The sequence below is a fragment of the Cydia strobilella genome, chromosome 9, assembly GCF_947568885.1.
Source record: "Cydia strobilella chromosome 9, ilCydStro3.1, whole genome shotgun sequence".
Taxonomy (NCBI): Eukaryota; Metazoa; Arthropoda; class Insecta; order Lepidoptera; family Tortricidae; genus Cydia; species Cydia strobilella.
This window is the reverse complement of record NC_086049.1, coordinates 5,336,273-5,356,462: the sequence shown is the minus strand read 5'-3', so window position 1 is coordinate 5,356,462 and position 20,190 is coordinate 5,336,273. Positions and strand designations below refer to the sequence as shown.

General features: G+C 36.1%; 1 protein-coding gene across 1 annotated transcript in view; it reads left to right on the top strand.

Annotated features, from left to right (window-relative positions):
* LOC134744095 (galactokinase-like) overlaps window positions 1-20,190 on the top strand; it is a 156,578-nt gene that overhangs the window by 51,653 nt on the left and 84,735 nt on the right. The window contains exon 9 of the mRNA XM_063677783.1: window positions 5,302-5,415. Coding sequence (XP_063533853.1) covers window positions 5,302-5,415 — 114 coding nt within the window. The remainder of the gene's footprint in view (window positions 1-5,301; window positions 5,416-20,190) is intronic.

The window sequence follows — 20,190 nt, the reverse complement described above, 5'->3', positions numbered from 1 at the left end:
AGTTTGGTTTGTCAAAAATTTCATTTTTGATAAGGTATGTTGTGATAAGTACGGAATATTTTTAAACAAGTTGGGAAGCATTCACGATTTATTTTTTTGCTTCACTTCATAATAATAATCATAATCAAGGGCAGCTTGTGGCGAGCTGTTGGGGAGTGACGACCCCACGGACCCGAGTGCTCCAGAGAGTCGGTCAGGGTCTCCGTCTCCGGCGTGTCTTCGTCGGTCGGAGTGGACCCCAAGGGGACCCGCAGGACTCTCAGCTCTGGCTTGCCTTCATTGGCCGTCCAGAGGGGAGTCGTAAGAGCTATATGCTCCAGGGATGGAAGTGAAAGATGCATAAGACGCGAGTTGGCACAGTGGCTGGTAACAGCCACTGGGTAGAAAGCGGCGCACACCTCTCGACACCCCTGAGCCGCTCACACCGGTGTTGCTCCTGGTCGTCTTTACGACGGCAGTTTCAGGGGCCCATCTAGTCAGCGGCGAGTCACCGCCTGCCTCGATAACGTGTACAGACATTGTTATGGCAGGTGTCCGGACCTCTCAGCAATAGCCCAATCTTTTGACCAGCCAAACTTCAATCCATAAACCGGTATACTGTTCACTTTTTCTACAATAGTCCCAATGCCTGCTGCGACCGGTTCATGGGTGTCTATTGGTGCACCTGTGAACGGGTTCCAGCAGGCATTCTACATGACATTAAAGCTCTCCAAGGGGCCTCTACGTGTTGGATCTATATCCCCACGCAAGCCTATCAACAGACCGGGATTTATAGGCCCGTGGGAGATATAAAAATCCAGAAGGAGATACAAATAATCATAATCATAATCATAAATCATTTATTCGTGGAACACTATGTTTTGCCTGTAGGCGTACGATTGGTTTACAATGCTTATCATGCATAATTATTTTATAAATTACAATTCATGCATATATAAAATTGATATAATATTAAGTAACAAGAAAACAATGTCAAGGAGAGATCAGTATAAAATTACAATAAAATTAAATATATTTGTCCGCGCAATAAATTATAAGTCAATATCATTTAGAAATTGTTGTACACTATAATAAAAATTTTTTACTAATAGCAATTTCAGTTTTTTTTTGAATTTCCCAAGTTTTAAATCTTTTAGATTGTTTGGAATTTTGTTAAATATTTGTGGTGCCATTCCCAAAATACTTTTTCGTACTAAGGCGGTTTTACAATTTTTATTGCGTAATGCGTTTTCATACTGAGGTCTTACGGGGAGCCTTCGTACGTCAGCAATTTTGTCATACACCTTAGGATTACATTTAACGAAAATTGCTGTTTCCAAAATATATAGACTGGGTAAGGTCAGTATACTTAACGATCTAAAATATGGAATGCAGCTATCTGTCATTTTAAGGCCACACATAGCTCGTACACACCTCTTTTGTACTATAAACGCTGTATCTTTATCAACCGAATTGCCCCAAAAAGGCTTCACTTAAGGATTTTTCGAAAACTGAAAGCTTGTTATTAATAAGCATGAAGTGTATTTTTTATTGCTTCATCTAATATGCCGTTTTTACTTTATAAGCACTCGAAGTCAGTGTTTGACATTTTTTTGTCAGTTGTTCGGAACTGTCAAATTTTTGTTCTAACTCACAGGCCGATATCGTCCGGCGGACTGATAGTCAGTGAGCCCCTTAAGTGCGGACTATACTCCAAAATCTACCCTGTTCACGTAAGACGTGTGTATTAGAGCAGCGGTTCTTAAACTTTTTTGGCGACGGAACCCTTTTGGAAAGCGAAATATTTGACGGAGCTCCTAATTAAAAAAAATCGTTCGTCGCTATTTAACTGTGAACCAGAGATATAAATAGAAGAGCTGGTTATTGATTAGTTTTCGATTTTTCCGCTTCCGATTGATCCGCGGAGCACAGTCTGAGAATGGCTGTATTAAAAAGAATCTGTGATGACAGCATTTTCTCTAAAATTTTACCTTACGCATACCACCCAGCAATCATATGTATAGTTGTATAGGTATACTTATACGTCTTGACATTGTAATTTTACAGTTAGCGAGGAACGCGTTATTACTGTTATTAGGTATTATATTATTACGCGGAATAACGATTCTGTATTGGCTGTGAGACATAGATGCGATATATTACAGACCGACATATATGCGATTTTCTACAAGGAATTGTGAATTCTAAGCTTTCTTATATAAATGTCAAGTTGCACGTATCGCTCGTTCCTGAGAAGGGTATCCACAGAACATCCAACATCTGCCTACTTCAAAAATACTCCGTCACGTTTCAGTGTGAACTTTTTTTATAAATAATTCGTTTTGGAATTACTTTCAAAATGAATACCTAATATTGGGTAACGAGCTTAAGTTTATCCCGAGTAAATTCATAAACAACAACGATCAGACCCGGTTACGACAAATTTCACAAAATATAGCATAGCAACACGATAATGGCCTCTTATAAAAGTTTAAACAGACGTTCGAAAAGCAATAACTTGAGTCATGTATTTTTAAGAGCTCTTAGGGGCCCACTGATTATCAGTCCGCTGGACGATAAATATCAGCCTGTCAGTTAGAACAAAAAGTTGACAGTTCCGAACAACTGACAGGCTGTGGGCCCTTTTAAAGGTAACGACTCTTGAATGACCTGTGTTATAATATTATTCTGACGTTTTTATGGAATTCTAAGTAACATCTTGTTTTTAAGTTAACTTATGGAATCTCAGATTTATTTCACTACCTCAAACATTTTAGGAGTCAAAACACCTATAAAGAATTGACATATTACCATTAGAGTACGAGTATCTGCTTCCTAATATCGGTCATCAAGAAAATAATGGTGGCTAAAAATATTAACGGTCCAATTCGAATAATGCTTATAAGATGTAACAGCGATACGATACCGATCTGTCTGTAAGTGACATTTCTTCAACCAAAAACGTCACTTTTGAGACTGACATTATAATATTTAACGGCATATTTAATGCCTACGTACCTTAGATTTTAACTTTAAACCTTAGGTTGTAATTTGTTTAAAAAAGATTTCTAGGAAAATTGTTCAGTAGGTACCAAATTATAAAACGTAATTATTTAGTATTCATTCGGAAGCCCAAACTTTCCTTCGCGGAAGTACCTTCAATAAAACAAATAATTTTGAGTTCAAAATTATTTCAGATTTTAAACCTTATATATATTAATTATCCTTTTTTCCTTGAAAAGGAGATGTCTAGACATTGTTTGATGGAGGGAGGAGAGATTTATCGAAGTTGTTTGAACAAATTTTACTTAATATTAAGTAATTATATTATGACTATTTTAAGATTTATAAGGTAAAACGTGTGTTTTGTTCCCACAATTTATTGGAATTAAAATTATGTGGGTTCATTTAGTTAAAAAATACTTTAATTCATTAAATAATTTTACGGTTTAGACACTTGTTTTTAGTCACTCGCGCACATGTCCAATTGTCCATGTCGCGCGAGTGACTAAAAACAAGTGAGTCTAAACCGTAAAATTATATAATGTTAGTATGTCTCACAACAGTTTAAATTCGATTACTTACTTTTTTTCAATATTTTTCACGTCAGCAGTAAGAATATAATAACAAAACGTAAAAAAACTTCAATGAAATAATATGGAAATAACGAACGTCAATTTTTTTTTGAAAAAAAATATAAGATACGGTCTGAATTGTGTAAGGCGGCTATTTGTCAACTATAGTAGAGATTGTTAAGTAGAATTATTAATTTTTCGTGATAATCTTTGTATTTTATTTACAAATAAATAAAATAAAAAAAATACTATAGGACATTCTTACACAGATGACTAAGTCCCACGGTAAGCCCAAGGAGGCTTGTGTGATGGGTACTCAGACAACGATATATATAATATACTAATACTTTTAAATACATAGAAAATACCCATAACATAACACAATAACATACGTAAAATATAGTGTTTTATTAGATTGTATACTTTTTTTTTCATTAAGTAATTAATTTTTCACCTCAGCAGCTCGAACAAGCCTACTTTCGTCACTCCCTGGAGTGAGGAAAGTGCGACTTTCTTCACTCCAGGGAGGGAAAGAAAGTAGCTTTTTAATTTAGTGAAGGGCATGAACTGCCACTTCATACTTTTATTACAATATTTTTTTTTCTCTGTATTATTCGAAATACATTTTAACCTCTAATGTGTTCTCACTACTGAGGTGAAAAATTATGTGTGCAACACGAGAGCAAAGTTATTTTACATCTCGTGTTTTTGAGTCCCTCGCTACGCTCAAGATTCTAGCTTAGAATCACTCGCTTCGCTCGTGATTCAATTATAGGATCCTTGCCTTTCTCGGGACTCAAAATAAACACTCGCAAGAAAATCCAACTTTCCTCTCTTGTTGCACAAATAACTAATTACGAATTCATACGCGTGTGTTTTGGAACGATGCGTGACTTGTTTCAGGGGTCTATTATATACCGTTAATATACCGTTGAATGACATCAGAACTTTTTCCGCCTCTTTCTTTTTGCTAATGGCGTGAAAGGGACAGAGGGAATAGAATCTAAGTATTTCGAACCTGTATAAGCCCCGCACGTTGAAATGACACTCGAATATAAAGATCACTTGAATGTAATTTTGTCTCACTCAGTGAGCAAAATGCGATTTTGCTTACTGTTTTTAAGCAGCAAAGTACCCTTGTTCGAGCTGCTGAGATGAAAATAAAATTTCGTAGCTTTGAAAGATTGTCGCACACGTAACCGCTCGGAACCGGACCGGCGCCGCCTCAACTCGAGCCGTTCAGTATTCTTTATAAGAAATTCCATACTGTAACGCACACATATCGGCATCGGAACGGCATCACCTCGCCTCGACGATATGTGTGCGTTACAGTATGGAATTTCTTACAAAGAATACTGGACGGCTCGAGTTGAGGCGGCGTCGGTCCGGTGCCGAGCGGTTACGTGTGCGACAACCTGAAGAATTCCTTCTTCCGAGCGGAATCCCAATTTGTCCCAATAAATGTTATGAAATTTTCCGCTAAGTTATGAGGACACCAGGTATATGATTTGGCCAAATTGTTTTTTTTTAAAGTTAAAATTGTTATATATTCGGGATTTCATTGTACCTAAATTTATTCAAGGCTTACTCGGCAGTGTGTTAATAATGATGTAGGTACGAAAGATCGAGCACGTATTGTAAAAGGTTTCTTTGCTATTGTAGGTACCAAGTTATTGTAGAAAAATCTGTTATATCGTTGCGCGTAATTTTATCAAGCTCTTAATAATATTCTTTTTATTATTTTCAGGTAAAAAACGGCGCGGTAGAACAGCTCAAAAGTCGAATTTTGAGTGAATACAAAGGAAAGCCTACATTCTTAGTGGCCGTGCCCAGCGATGGCGCCAGGAAACTGAACATGTAGGTATAGGTATATAATAAAACAACAGGCTTGGATGATAACTACAAGGTGAACAATTATGTAACTACGTATAGTTTTTATCTAAAATATTATAATTTTCTTTGTTAATTTTAATCTTTAGACTGGGTTATTTGTTAATGTGAATATAGAAGAAAAAATATAAAGACACATAGGTACAAAAGATATATATAAAGTATAATTAATAGGTCAGGCAACGAATGCTCAAAAAAATCTAGAGGGAAATGCTTGGAACACAATTTTTGACTCCGTAACGTTGTTTGGACTAGTTAGGTGAACAATGAACATATTTCGGTAGCCCTTGAGCCGGGGGTGAGGGGGTGCAGAATTCATCTATGGTATCAACATTGACATCATTCCGAGGTAAAAACAAACTAAAAATAAAATAATTTGATAAACTCGTCTTCACGCTTAAACCGCTGAACCAATTTAGTTGAAATTTAGTATAGAGATAGTTTGAGTCCCGGGACAGTACATAGGATAGTTTTTATAACCAAAATCATCTTTAGAGGGTGTGAAAAGTGGGGTGGAAGTTGGTATGGGGATTCAATAACCGCTGAACCGATTTAAATGAAATTTGGGATGGTCTACATGTTTGATTTAGTTGAAAATGATACCATACATGACTTCAAACCTAAACTTAAACAGTATTAACCTCAGGATTTCAGCTTCGGCGAAGAAGCTGAATTCCTCTCGCACCTTTAAAGGATGATTTTTGAGAAAAAAACTATTTTATGTCCTGTCTCCGGACTCGAAACATCTCTATACCAAATTTAAACTAAATCGGTTCAGCGGTTTAGGCGCGAAGAGGAGTTTAAAAAAAAGAGGTATTAGTTTAAAGTTTATATGACTTTTCTTTGGAATGGTGTCAATTTGATACTATAAAATGAATTTGGCACTCCCGATTTATATGAAAACGATACCAAACATAGCCTAGTAGCTTCACTAATGTAGATATGAAGATAAAATTGAGAGCCCCAAATAAACTTTCAATGCAGGATATCTCGAAAACTATTCAAGATATCGAAAATTTTGACAATATTAAACTTGTAGCAAATTTAATCAGCTTTCGTTTTGTGTAAGTAGTCGGGTCGCTAAGACGCAAAGTTTCCATGATATGTGAAAAACCGAAAAATGGGACCTTCAACCCGCCCCCCCTCCCCCAGACTCAAGGGCTACGGTCGGGGACTTTTAATATACTCATTTTGTTTAACTAGTCCTAACAAAGTTACGGAGTCAAATATTGTGTTCAAAGCATTTCCCTCTATACCTTCTTATTGCTTGGCCTATAATCACATTATAAAAACAACACACACACAAGTCCCAAGCTACCGGTGGTTATGGCCGCAGCGAGAGGAACCGATGTTCTATACGCGCCGTGTCCAAGATTATAATTACTTATTAGGTATTTGTATATTTTGTATTGTCTAGTTGTCATGATGGTGTAAAATATATATATATAGCCTGAGGCTACTGTGGTGCTACACAGATAGATTAGACATATTAAATATACTCAATTTGTCTAATCTATCAGTGTATTTTGAACACATAATGATGATTTGTTTTTATTTTTCTGTCATTATAATATCTACCTATTTGAACTTCTAAGAGAGGGACTAAACATATTTTGTATAAGGTAGGAATAAAAAGGGAATATTTAAGTGTTTACTTTTATAGTTTTGTTTCAATTTTATAGTAGAAAAGTTATTATATCTTATTACCTTCGATGATGATGATGATATGTACTAAGTAATGTAATGATATAAGGCCCGAGATACACTTGTAAGCTTTACTTACGTAAGTAGGGACAAAGCTATTTATTAGAATGAGATAAAGATATTCATCTCTCATTCTGTAGTACTTATAGTTGTGTCCCTACTTACGTAAGTAAAACTTACAAGTGTATCTTGGGCCTAATAAGAATTATTACGTTGGTAAGTATGTATTTACCACGATAAATCCTTCAATACTTCGCAAACTTAAGTGTAAGTTACTTAGCAAAAACATTAGTTACTCGTATGCGTTGAGAATATATTTCATTAGTTTCTTTAAGAAGAAAGGTTAATGTATGTAATCATTTATTATACATTTTGTACTCTAGAACTGTAAGAATCGATTACGAGAGTACCTAAAAACGAGTAAAAAAATAATGTTTTTGTTTACCTACTTATGTATATATTTTATTTTAACCCGTGTTTTATTTGCATCTCCAACTAGCTACCTACGTTATTGTCTTGTCAATCCATTTAAGCAGGGGTCACCAATTATTTTCTTCAGAGGTCCGGATTTTAAAATAAAAAAACCATCGCGGTCCGTTTCCACATGAGTATGTTACATAAGCAAATATAGTGTACAAAAGTATAGTCTTACCACGAATTGGCATTTGACATTTAAGTTAGCGACGGCGTGAACTCGATCGTATTCCCTCTTTATTGCACCAATTCATTAGTCCGAGTTCCAGGAGTGCCCCTCAGAGCCTTCCCAAGAAGCCCCGATGACCTGTCTCACTTACTTCTGACGCAGCTCACCACCAGGCGGGCCGTATGCTTGATTGCCACCGACGTAGTATAAAAAGAAATGGAACCTTGGGTATAAACTTGTGACATGTTATATTTTCGATTTATTTGTCATCTTTTATGCCATTCGATTTAAAAAAAAACTGTCCGAGTAAATCTCGTGTCAAGTTGTCAACTCATGGTACGGCTACAGTAGTAACAAGGAACTTTATTACACAATAGACATCAATGTAAAAAAAAATTGTTTTGAATTTTTTTTGTTTGAAGTTTCCAAAAATAAAGTTGTGCAATGCATGTTCACCAGTAAGACGAGATCAAAATTTATTTTTAACGAAGTTCATCTTCAAAAATGCTGTATTACATATTATTTATCGACACATATCATAAACCCTCTATGATGCTTTCAAAATCCGTAATTAATGGCCAAATTAAGATATACCTACTGTTTTGTTACAACAAATTTCCTATGTGTGAAAATGTTGTAATAGCTTCATTAATATATCAAGATCGATTTGGTAATGACATTCAAATTTCGAACATCTTTGAAAAAAGCAATTGGATTTGACCCCTATTCTAACATCAGTCGACATGACGTTTTATTCGAAATGTCAATTGCATACAATTTTGGCAAATCTCACATGTTACTTGGTATCGAACGATATGGCAATCGACCCCGACTCTAGTTTTTCTCTGAATTAAAGAAAAAACTACGGATGCGTGATATGCGTGAAAAAGTTTTCATTTGCTTTTGTTGTTTTTAAACTAACTATAGCAAAAGTGTCGTGTAAAATGAGCTATAAAGATATTTCGGAGACGCCACCTCATATCCGTGAGTTCCGCCAGAGAGCAACTACGCCCCAATGTCGGCAGTAATATGAGGTGGGTGAATATACCATAGAAACTATAATATTTATGAGTGTAGATAAAATTAGATTAGATTAGATTAGATTAGATTAGATTAATATAAAATTAGATTAGATTAGATTAGATTAGATTAATATAATAATTATTCATAATGTAATGGGTTGATACCTAAATAAATAACATTTTTATTTTTTTATTTTTTTATTTAAAATAGAGTATATATGTACATAATTCGTATATAATTAGGTCTCGTGTGGTTCTTTTAAGAAACTCACTTCGTTCGTTTCTTAACCCCACACTCGTGTTTTAATGCCTTTCATTATGTAGCAGTCACATAAACTACTAATAGGTAATCACTATAAGAGGCATTGATTCATTAAAATACAGTTTTACTTAGGTTTTCAGTTTTCCAATTTATGAAAATATTTAACCATCCCTTTATTTATTATGTACTTAAAGTAATGCGCTTCTATAAATTGAAAACATAATTTACATAATTTATTCATGAATTGTGTATACCAGTCATATCACGTAAGATCAAAGCGGTGTCAATGATCTTTAGGTGTATTTTATTATTTGTATCTCCATTTTGGATTTCACCGCCTGCTGGAACCCGGCGCAACAATAGACACCCTTGAACCGGTCTCAGCAGGCATTGTGACTATTGTAGAAAAAGAACAGTATACCGGTCTATTGATTGAAATTTGGATGAAGCTTAAATTGGGCAATTGCAAAGAGGTCCAGACACCTGCCATAACAATGTTTATGGTGTATTTTATTATAATTAGATATAAGAGAGTTAGTGATGGTTCATTCGACTGTAATATGTAGACGGAGACCTGGCCACAACCAAACTCCCTTTATTAGTGTATACTATCCCTACTTATAAGTATTTTATAATAAATGCTAAAGTAACTGTGTCTATTTGTCTGTTACCTCTTCACGCTACAAAAAATCGCTTTAGACATAGCAGAGTAATATTTACCTACGTGCGGATTTTTACAAAGACCAATACAATCAATAGGTGCAAAGTTTGTCCACTGCCACCCAAACGCGGCAAGTATCTCTTCGCCCGGTACAACTCGTGGGAGCTTATTTGACTAGATTTAGCTTAGGTACATTTTTTTTGGTATATTTTTTCAACCTATAAATTGTTTCATTGTTTAGTTAAACGTTTAGGTGTTAAAACTTATTAATTAAAAATTTACTGCATAATTATTATTTAAACCATTTTTTAACATGCAGATACGTCTGCGAGCGATACTTCAAATTTTATATTAAAGGAAAAAATGTACGGGTTGCAGAGGTTGCGGTTTCACTTGTCCTGCCCGAAGCGTAGCTTTTTCCATTTTTTCCTTTAATATATTTTTTCTAATTATTATTTAATTGTTCTAATTGTCAATTTAATTAAAGCTGTGAATCTTACGGCAATGAATGTACAAATTTAACACATATCGCTTGTTAGTTCGTTAGTTGTTTAGACAGTTAAATAATTATATTACAAGTTTCTAACACGCTCACTGCGTCACTGAACCAAAAGAATTGACAAAAGTATGGTTAATTATGAGTTCATGAGTTACCCTAATTGCCGCAGCGAACGTGCTAAGTTTCTTTAGGTACAGTCGCCATCAGATATATCGGAGCGGCCGAGGTGTTCACAATTATATGTGATCACGCACTCTTAACGCCCTGACAATATAGGCGTGTTCAGATATTTGTGAGCGCCTTAGCCACTCCAATATATCTGTGCATTATACATTATATTGTTTTCTCAAGTCATGAAATTTGCCTCAACTAAAGCGGCCTTGAACTAGTTCTTGATTTTTTTATTCCTCGTTAATGAGAGGGATAAAGTTGAAATTATAGGATTTTTCAGAGTAATTTGATTTAAAAAAGTACAACTTTACTTTTCTCTAAAGAAAATTGTTTATTCATTGTCAAACGAGTGAGAGTTGTTATATGTATATACATACAAAACGCCATGTTCAGTGAAAGAAGATTAAACATAATAAAATAATACACGAACTGCACTAGTCAAAATGAGGTGCTACTAAAATCTTCTGGTCATTATCAAATAATTTTTCGTGCCACGACACGTCGCATTTTGCCACGACACGATTCCGCAAGGTGACACAATCGCCAATTAAACGACGTCGCATCGTGTAACTGTGTTTATAAGTTATTTACATTTTATTAAATATTTGGTAAGTTATTATTTATACCAGGGGCCCGTTTCTCAAAAGCTCGTAACTTGTAATACAAGCGGATGTCACTTTTTTAACAGCTTTTCTTAGAAAGGGACTTCCACTTGTATTACAAGTTACATACCTATACAAGCTCTTGAGAAACGGGCCCCAGTGCCTTGTTTATCAAAAGCTTGTAGCTTGTAATACAAGCGGAACTCACTTTTTGACGGCTTTTGGTAGAAAGGGACTTCCACTTGTATTACAAGCTACAAGCTTTTGATAAACGGGGCCCAGGTGTTTCAAAAGTGCACGTCACTTCAGGAATGTTGTAAACTAGTATGTTCACTTCGCCGGGTCTAGATTCTAGAGCCACACGCAGGTATTTCATTTACGAGGGAGTACGCATAAAATAAAATATTTAAATGTAAGGGCGAATGCCGAATACCAATGAGGATATAATAAGATAGAGCGGTACTGTCATAGTAAATTTTGTAACCACTTTAAATTCACTGCCATCTATCGACATACTTTAAAACTAAAAATAAAGATTTATAAAAATACGTTAAAATGTATTTAAATATGGATAAATGTTTTTTTTAATTGCATTTATTATTTTTATATGATTTCGACCCATGGTCTTTCACTGGTATGCGTTAAAATTATAAATAACAAATGAAACAGTCAACGACCTCTATACGAGAGTAGGCCAAAACTAGTGGCGCCATCTGATAGAGAATCAAATTTTCGTGATTTTCGAGGCACGTTTTTTCCTTAGACTGTATCCATCTATTACGGGGTTATATCTATCTTTGCGAATACTAAATGAGCTAGATATTCTAAAGCATGTTCTAGAATCATTAGTATTTGGAAAAGAAACTGGCCAGCAATTTGTCTGAGAGACGGTAAGTACACCCACGCACACCTAAAAAAAATTAAGGAAAAGTGAAACAAACTCAAGAGCAAAATTAAATTATCCCCTTTTATCTTTTTTATAATTCTATATATACCTATCTTTACAATTCTGCCCTTCTCAAGTTTCTTTCTCGTTAGCCCGAAAATTCTTGTAAAGGTTTTGTAACAATGTGAGACAGTACGTGAGACATTTACCTTAATATTAATTAAGTAAGAGTTGAGCGCGGCGCGCAAACAAACTGGTTTCTCCAGTTTGGCGCACGGCATTTATAGTATACGTAACTGTGTAATTGTTTTATATGAATAAATAAATAAAAAGTACTCATATTGAAAACCCACATTAAAATATCAAAATTCCACGCAACAAGTAACGAAAATGATTTATAAACAATGATATTCTTCGTTAAGATAATTTCTTCGATTATGATTATGATATTAATGATTATTATTAAGCAGTAGGAGGCTTAAGGATGACTTACGTTAGACCGGGCCGTGTCCGGGCCGGAGCTTCCGGCGCTTCGTTTTCTATGGAAAGCATCACGTGATCACCTGTCATGTCATAGAAAAGTAAGCGCCGGAAGCTCCGGCCCGGACACGGCCCGGTCTAACGTGAGTCATCCTTAATTCGATTCGATTCATCTGTCATTCTCCCGTGCATTTCGCTCGTACTTATTTGGACATGTACGTATTGGCGCGAGCGCATAACAAAATGCCATAACTTTGATATCGTAATGTAGATACATCAGTTAGAATTCGCCTACAATCGAATTTAAACTATCGTGAGACATACTAACTTTAAGCTAATTTTACGTTTCTCCGAAACATGAACATGTCGTGCGAGTGCCTAAAAGTACGTGAGTGAAACCGTAAAATTAGCTAAAATTCGGCTCCAGCTTTCACGAAGAATATTTTAATTTTTTGTCAAAAAAACATAGATATAATATTCCTAAAGATGAAGTCTAAGCCAGCTGTCACCGTAGCCTCACACACACAGCCACATTTTTATGTACGATTAACAATGAGGAAAGGCCATAAAGTCTGCAGAGGTTTTAACAGCACACGCAGTGCGGGTTATGGATGGTATAGAAAGGATCGCAATTTCTTATGGCAGAATTGTTGCAAAAGTGTCCGCTTTCAGCTTTAAATAATAGTTCCTAATCTCTCCGGTGGCGCTTGTTAGGCTCTGGGACATAAGTATAACATGAACCATATAAGGTAACAAATAACCCGACCAAATTACGTAGGTTAGTTTTGGTAGTATTTCGGTGTATGGTGGCGCCGCCAAATTACTGTTTTTTGATGGACACTTTTCATACATAGAGATTTGGCTACTTTATATAGTCTCCATGGTGCGGGTGTTATTTTAAACGTCAAACTTTTATGAAATTATGAAGCATAAATAACACTGGAACTGCGTGTTCTGACAAAATCTCTGCAGACTTTTCTTGGTCTAACTCTATCAATAAAGTCATAAATATCGATAGCTTATTATTATACAGTAAACTAATATGACAGTGTGCAGTGAAATCAGTGAATAGATACTTAATATTGAAGCGCGTTTAACCACCATTTTGGAGTCAACGGCCGGTAGCCCATATGCTTCTTGTAAAGTTCAGCTATCGCTTTACAAGGGCTAATAAAATCACAGTACACTGTCTTGTACTAACCGTACAATTTTAGTCGTATTTAAAGCTCCTACCTTGATACTGGCGAAATGGTTCCACTGGACTAAAGCCATAATTTTAAAAGAATAAATGAATAACTAAAACTCGAATTGGCTTGAGAGTTTAGACTAAAGTTTATACACAAAATGTACGTTTGAATTATCCTCCATTATTATCCGACTGAGAGCCTACCGCGAACCACGTTCGACGTGTTGCCTCTCTGTCGCACTTGTAAATTCGTACGTAAGTGTGACAAGGAGGCAACACTTCGAACGCGGTTCGCGGAAGGCCCTCTGTAGCGATTGCTCTTTCTTGAGATGTCTACGACCGACGCTACGGCATACACGTACACGGCCTTCGTAGCCGCCGCTACGTATCTTATATGAATCTCTTTTATCTAAGGCACACAATAAAGTCCTGAGTGTGTGGGCAGAAGGGCCAGTACTTTGAGGATAATCGTTTTGATACGAAAGGGGAGTACGATCTTAAAATACACTAACTATCAGTATTTTGCCATTGTACATAATATTTTCTTTTTATTAGGTAAACTTTGGATCACATCCAGATAGCTCGTTAATCACATAGAAAACGGATCACAGACAGCACATCCGTTACCCGTCCATCCGTCCCACTAACCCGGGATTAACCGGTTAAACCGTAAACCCAGTGTCAAATTGTACTGGTAATCATGCTAACTCCAGGTTTAACCGGTTAACCCCGGGTTATTAAATGGTTTTTTTAAATATATTTTTTTTTGTAAATGCCTTTACGCATCTCACCCCCGGGCCCATAAGGGGGGGTGGTACGTGGGACTCGCTCCTCCTGCTCCATCTGTTAGTCAGAGGGAGGGGAGGGGAATACCCACTAACATCCCCTGCGGCGATTCTCCGCACTGCCGTTTATGGGGGCGCCATGGGGTCGCAAACGTTCTACCACGACGTCCCCCGGCTGCCTTGGTTCACCCAGAGGCTTCCGCGCCGAAGGAGGGAGGGATTGGAATGCGCTACAATCTCTCCTCCAGACGTGTGGAGTCTTACATTGTGGGCCCCTTACCCACGGACTCCACTAGGGGTATTGGCGGGTGCAAGTGGTTAGGGTGCGTCTGTCGCGGAATTAAATTCAACTTGGTAACCAAATCTGATTCCATTAATGAGCACACGCTGCATGCCCAATCAATAAAAGGTTGTTGTTTACAATAATTTAAATTCACTTTAACATTGCGTTAGATAGACTAGGTAATGAACTTCACTTCAGCGGAAATCTGTCTTTGTTTTCGGTTTAGATCTACATGCCGCCTCTAAATGTCCCGATTTCTGGCAAGTTACATTTAAGGATTACTCACGTTAGAACGGGCCGGGTCCGGGCCGGATGTTCCGGCGCTTCATTTGCTATGGAAAGCATCACGTGATCACCGGTCATCTGTCACAGAAAAGTAAGCGCTGGAAACTCCGGCCCGGACCCGGCCCGGTCTAACGTGAGTCATGCTTTAAAGTCTTTTAATTACAATCTTTTGTGCCCACAATTACACCGTAAAAGTAATTTTTAGGGTTCCGTTTCCAAAGGGTAAAAACGGAACCCTATTACTAAGACTTCGCTGTCCATCTGTCTGTCACCAGGCTGTATCTCATGAACCGTGATAGCTAGACAGTTGAAATTTTCACAGATGATGTATTTCTGTTGCCGCTATAACAACAAATACTAAAAAGTACGGAACCCTTGGTGCGCGCGTCCGACCCGCACTTGACCGGTTTTTTGCGAATGCTCTCTACTAAACTCGCCCCGACTATTGTTTTGCTCTGTACCTATTTCTAAACTGAAATAAATATCATACACTAAAGAAAAGTGACCAGTCCACCGGTGGCCGAGGCGGGAATCGAACCCGAGTCTTCAGCTTACGCGGCTAACGTCCTGACCACTAGAACACCCGGCCACAGAGGTACCCGGAGGTTCATAAATATAACATAATCATTTATAGGTCACACAAATAGTGTATATAATGTGTACATAGTTCATAATTAATTAATTTACATTGAGTAGTGTTAATAATTTTTAAGAAAAAAAACCGACTTCAATCGGGGATGCCGTTGAAAGGTTACTTATTGTTGATGGTGCACTCCAGACAATGAAATGAAAAAGACAGCATCTTTTGCCTAACTAAAATGAGGTAAAACCACCCACGTTTCTAGTAGCATTTCGTTTCTATAAGGGTCATAGTTCTAACCCAACCTAACCCAATGTTCTGATAGCATTTCGTTTCTGTAAGGGTCACAGTTCTAACCTAACCTAACCCACTTTTCTGATAGCAGTTCGGTTCTGTGAGGATCGCAGTTCAAAAAAAAGTCCAGGTCGAAGTTTGGGGTTGGGTCCATAGCGAAGAGAATAAATCGCCAAACGTGAACTATGTGTCGTTGAAGAGTTCCATTCTGATCATCATCAGCAGTTCCACTTCATCAAATGTCACTTTTTTATGTAAAAGCTGGATTTGTTGATGAAAATACAAAAATCACTATATGTATGCCTTTCTCATTTGAGGAGTTCCCTCGATTCCTCATGGATCCCATCATCAGAACTCAAGCTTGACAAAAATGTGTTTTGAAAACCTAACTTGCTTACCAATCATAACGAAGAGGACAAATCGCCAAACGTGAACTATGCGTCGTTAAAGAGTTCCATTCTGATATTTCTGATCATCATCAGCAGCTGCACTTCATCAAATGTCACTTTTTTAAATGGAAATGCTGGATTTGTTGATGAAAATACAAAAATCACTATATGTATGCCTTTCACATTTGAGGAGTTCCCTCGATTCCTCATGGATCCCATCATCAGAACTCGAGCTTGACAAAAATGTGTCTTGAAAACCTAACTTGCTTACCAATCATAACGAAGAGGATAAATCGCCAAACGTGAACTATGCGTCATTGAAGAGTTCCGTTCTGATCATCATCAGCAGTTCCACTTCATCAAATGTCACTTTTTTATATGTAAATGCTTGATTTGTTGATGAAAATAACTATATGTATGCCTTTAACATTTGAGGAGTTCCCTCGATTCCTCGTGGATCCCATCATCAGAACTGCGTTTTGACCAAAACGGGACCAATCTGTATATCTGTAATATACTTACAATCAAAAAAATAATTTTCAAAATCGGTCCAGAAATGACGGAGTTATGGAGTAACAAACATAAAAAAAAAAAAAGAAAAAAAAAACATACAACCGAATTGATAACCTCCTCCTTTTGAAATCTTGAAGTCGGTTAAAAATATTACATTTCATTGTTTCTAGCAAAATACACTTAAGTTAAAGTTATTTTTAAAATAAGTTTAACAACATATACATAACTATTAGGAGGTTGTAAATAATAAATACCTACCTACTTAAGTACATACGCGCAGTCGCCCTACAGTTAAAATAAGTACTGAACTATCGATATTCTGTGTCAAATTGAGTGTCATCACTTCATCACTGTCATCAGTCTGGTAACTTTTAAAACTCGTATGAAGTTTGACAGTTTATTTTCTTCATAATCAAAATGCTGTCATTACGGTTCAAGAAGTTTTATGTTCATGTTTAATGTGGTACGTCCCACAATAAAAAAGGAGAAAATATATTAACAGTTAAGTTTTATGTTTATTAATTAGGTGTTGTAGGGTAACCATGATTGTAGAGAGTTAAATTTGTCCTAACCACGAAGTAAAAAATCAGAAAAAGTGTGGTATATTTCAACTAAATAGGACGGTGATCGATCAATCAACAGTAACTGAGTGTGCAGGATTAGTCCTGCTCACGTCTCACCCTGTATATAGCTACTTGGCAAGGTTAAGATCTTATGATTTCTAAATATTTCTTTCGCCGGATGATCGAGTGGTTTCCGATCAATGATGCGTAAGGCTTGTTTCTGTAGTTTAAAGTCTTTCCCAGGTGAACAACGGGGCCCATAAATCAATTCCTTGAATTAAGACACAGTGAAAATAGCCAAAGCACGCTTCATTATGGCAGACAGGGTGGGTGCGAGTCTGGATAGGGCGTAGCACGCCGATTCTCTGACCTGCTAGCATGAGTTGCGTTCTCGTGCGCGACTCCATACATCTAGCGCGATTTCAAGTATGGACTCGTGCGTGACAACGCAAGTCATGCTAGACCGTCTGGTGTTCCTATGCTACCTTTAAAAGGCTAGGCTATGTGCAAGCAAGCACAAACTGCTCGTCCTTAGAATAGGTCAAAGGCATGTATGCAACAAATACAACTTTCTGCTTTACTGTTTTAAAGTGAAACTTTTATTCCATCGCCCCAAATTTTTTGGTCTGTCTTTACCATGTCGCATTACAAAATTACAGCATTAGTAAAATTACACTTTATTTCTAGTATTTAGTTTAAATAAGCTTCATTATTCGACAATTTAGGTTACAATACTGAAAATTGAAAAAAAATGAAAAAATGTTTATTGGTTCCTTACAAGTAGTTTACAGCATGGGATGGGATCTTCTTTTAAGCATTAGATATGCTTGTGACAGAAAACCCCGCTCTTCCGAAATCGCTAGTGTATAAAACATTATGTTTGTGTCTTTAAATCTAGTATTTAACACTTAAATCTAAAACTAAATACTTCTTTTATACTAAAAAGTAGTACTAGCATGATGGTTACAATTTTTTTATTTTTTATTTTTTTTACTATTTAATACTTATTCATTACTTCAGTAACAATTCCTAATTATGTCCCGCAATGGCTTGGTTATAATTCAGAGTCTTATGCACTTTTACAATAGCGCAATATTTAATTCACAAAGGCTGATATTTGCTTGTAATTTCATTCAAAATTTTAAGGACAGTAGACCTTATTAACCTTAAATATGGTAAGGCTTCTGTCAAATTGTTTTTCATTTCTCATGCTCTGAAAGAGGGTCATTGTTGTTCTAAAGTGGCCCACTGACTATCAGTCCGCCGGACGATATCGGCCTGTCAGTTGTTCGGAACTGTCAAATTTTTGTTCTAACTGACAGGCCGATATCGTCCGGCGGACTGATAGTCAGTGGGCCCTTAAAAGGTGTGCAGAAAATGATACGTGTCTCTGCGTATCTGCACTAGAGCATTTTACGTTCGAAGTAAAAAATGTATCATTTATTCATTTTGATGTAGCTTTGTATTTTTAATTTTTTTTTACGATAAGCAATTGAAATTTGAGTTCAAATGGATTTGACTTCTGATATTTGACTCCATTCCATAAATAACGACACTTTTGCCTAAATTGGTAACTGAAAGTACCCTTAAAAATACTATAAAAATGTATACTTGGTCAAGTTTTAAAAAAATACATGCATTTTACTTTCTTCGTATTCGAAATGAGAAGTAGAGTGTTTAACTCGGGTGAAAGTCATCATTTCAAGCGCCAAAATACCTAGGCAAAGATGAGTGCCTTTCATCCCTTGGTTAACAATCTACTATTGCCAGTTAAAAGCATCCCTCGTTAGTACCTATTCAGCATCCCAACACAAACAGTAGCATCAAGTTCTATTTATTTACTCCGAAGGTTGCGGATAGAGCCTTCAGTATCTCGCGAAGCTCGGTACTGTCCACACGTAACTAGGTTAGGGCGGGACGTTCCGAATGAACTTTCACATCGGTTCACGATTTCAAAGTGTGTATTAACTTTGGATTATTATCGTTAATCGCATTTATATTTGTAAAAAAAATATTTGGATTTGGGACAGGTTTTTTAAAAACTTTTGAACTGTTCGTTTTAGTTTGTGAACAGTTTCAAGTTGAAGTTTGTGTGATGTAGAAGATTATATATGGGACTTGCTTGTTCGTCAGTGTAGGTTTTGAAGGTATGAAAATTGTTTTTCATTTCTCATGCTCTGAAAGAGGGTCATGTTGTTCTAAAAGGTGTGCAGAAAATGATACGTGTCTGCACTAGGCATTTTACGTTCGAAGTACGATATTTTTATTTTTTTTACTATAAGCAATAGAAATTTTAAGTTGAAATGGATTTGTTATACAATTTACATTCTGATATTTGATTCTCTATTCCATAAATAACGATACTTTTGTCTGAAATGTTAATTGAAAGTACCCTCGAGAAATACTATAAAAATGTATACTTAGTCATGTTTAAAAAAAAACACATGCATTTTATTACTTTCCTCGTGTTCGTAATGAAAAGTAGTGTTTAACTCGGGTGAAAGGCATCATTTCTGCCTCGGACTATATACTTCGGCAGAAATGAGTGCCTTTCATCCCTTGGTTAACAAATCTACTATTAATAGTTCCTAGTTATACAATATTATAAAAACTTAAATAACATAATAATTATAAACTAATAATATATATCAAACTAAAACTACCATTAAAATAAACTAACTAAAACTAAAAAACCTAACTTAAAAATAAATACACCTAACTTAAAAATAAATACATTTTTCCTAGTTTGTAATATGGAAAACAAAATTTTTAAACCACTTATTTGGGGTATTAAAGTTAACTAGCGGAACCCTATTTTCGTTTTAAGGAAATTGTATCTAGAGTAACAAAAAGTATTCCATAGTTTTATCACTATTATAAGTAGATAAGTTGTTTTTTTGTAGGTAACAAAGTAAATAACACTCAAATATCTAAACAT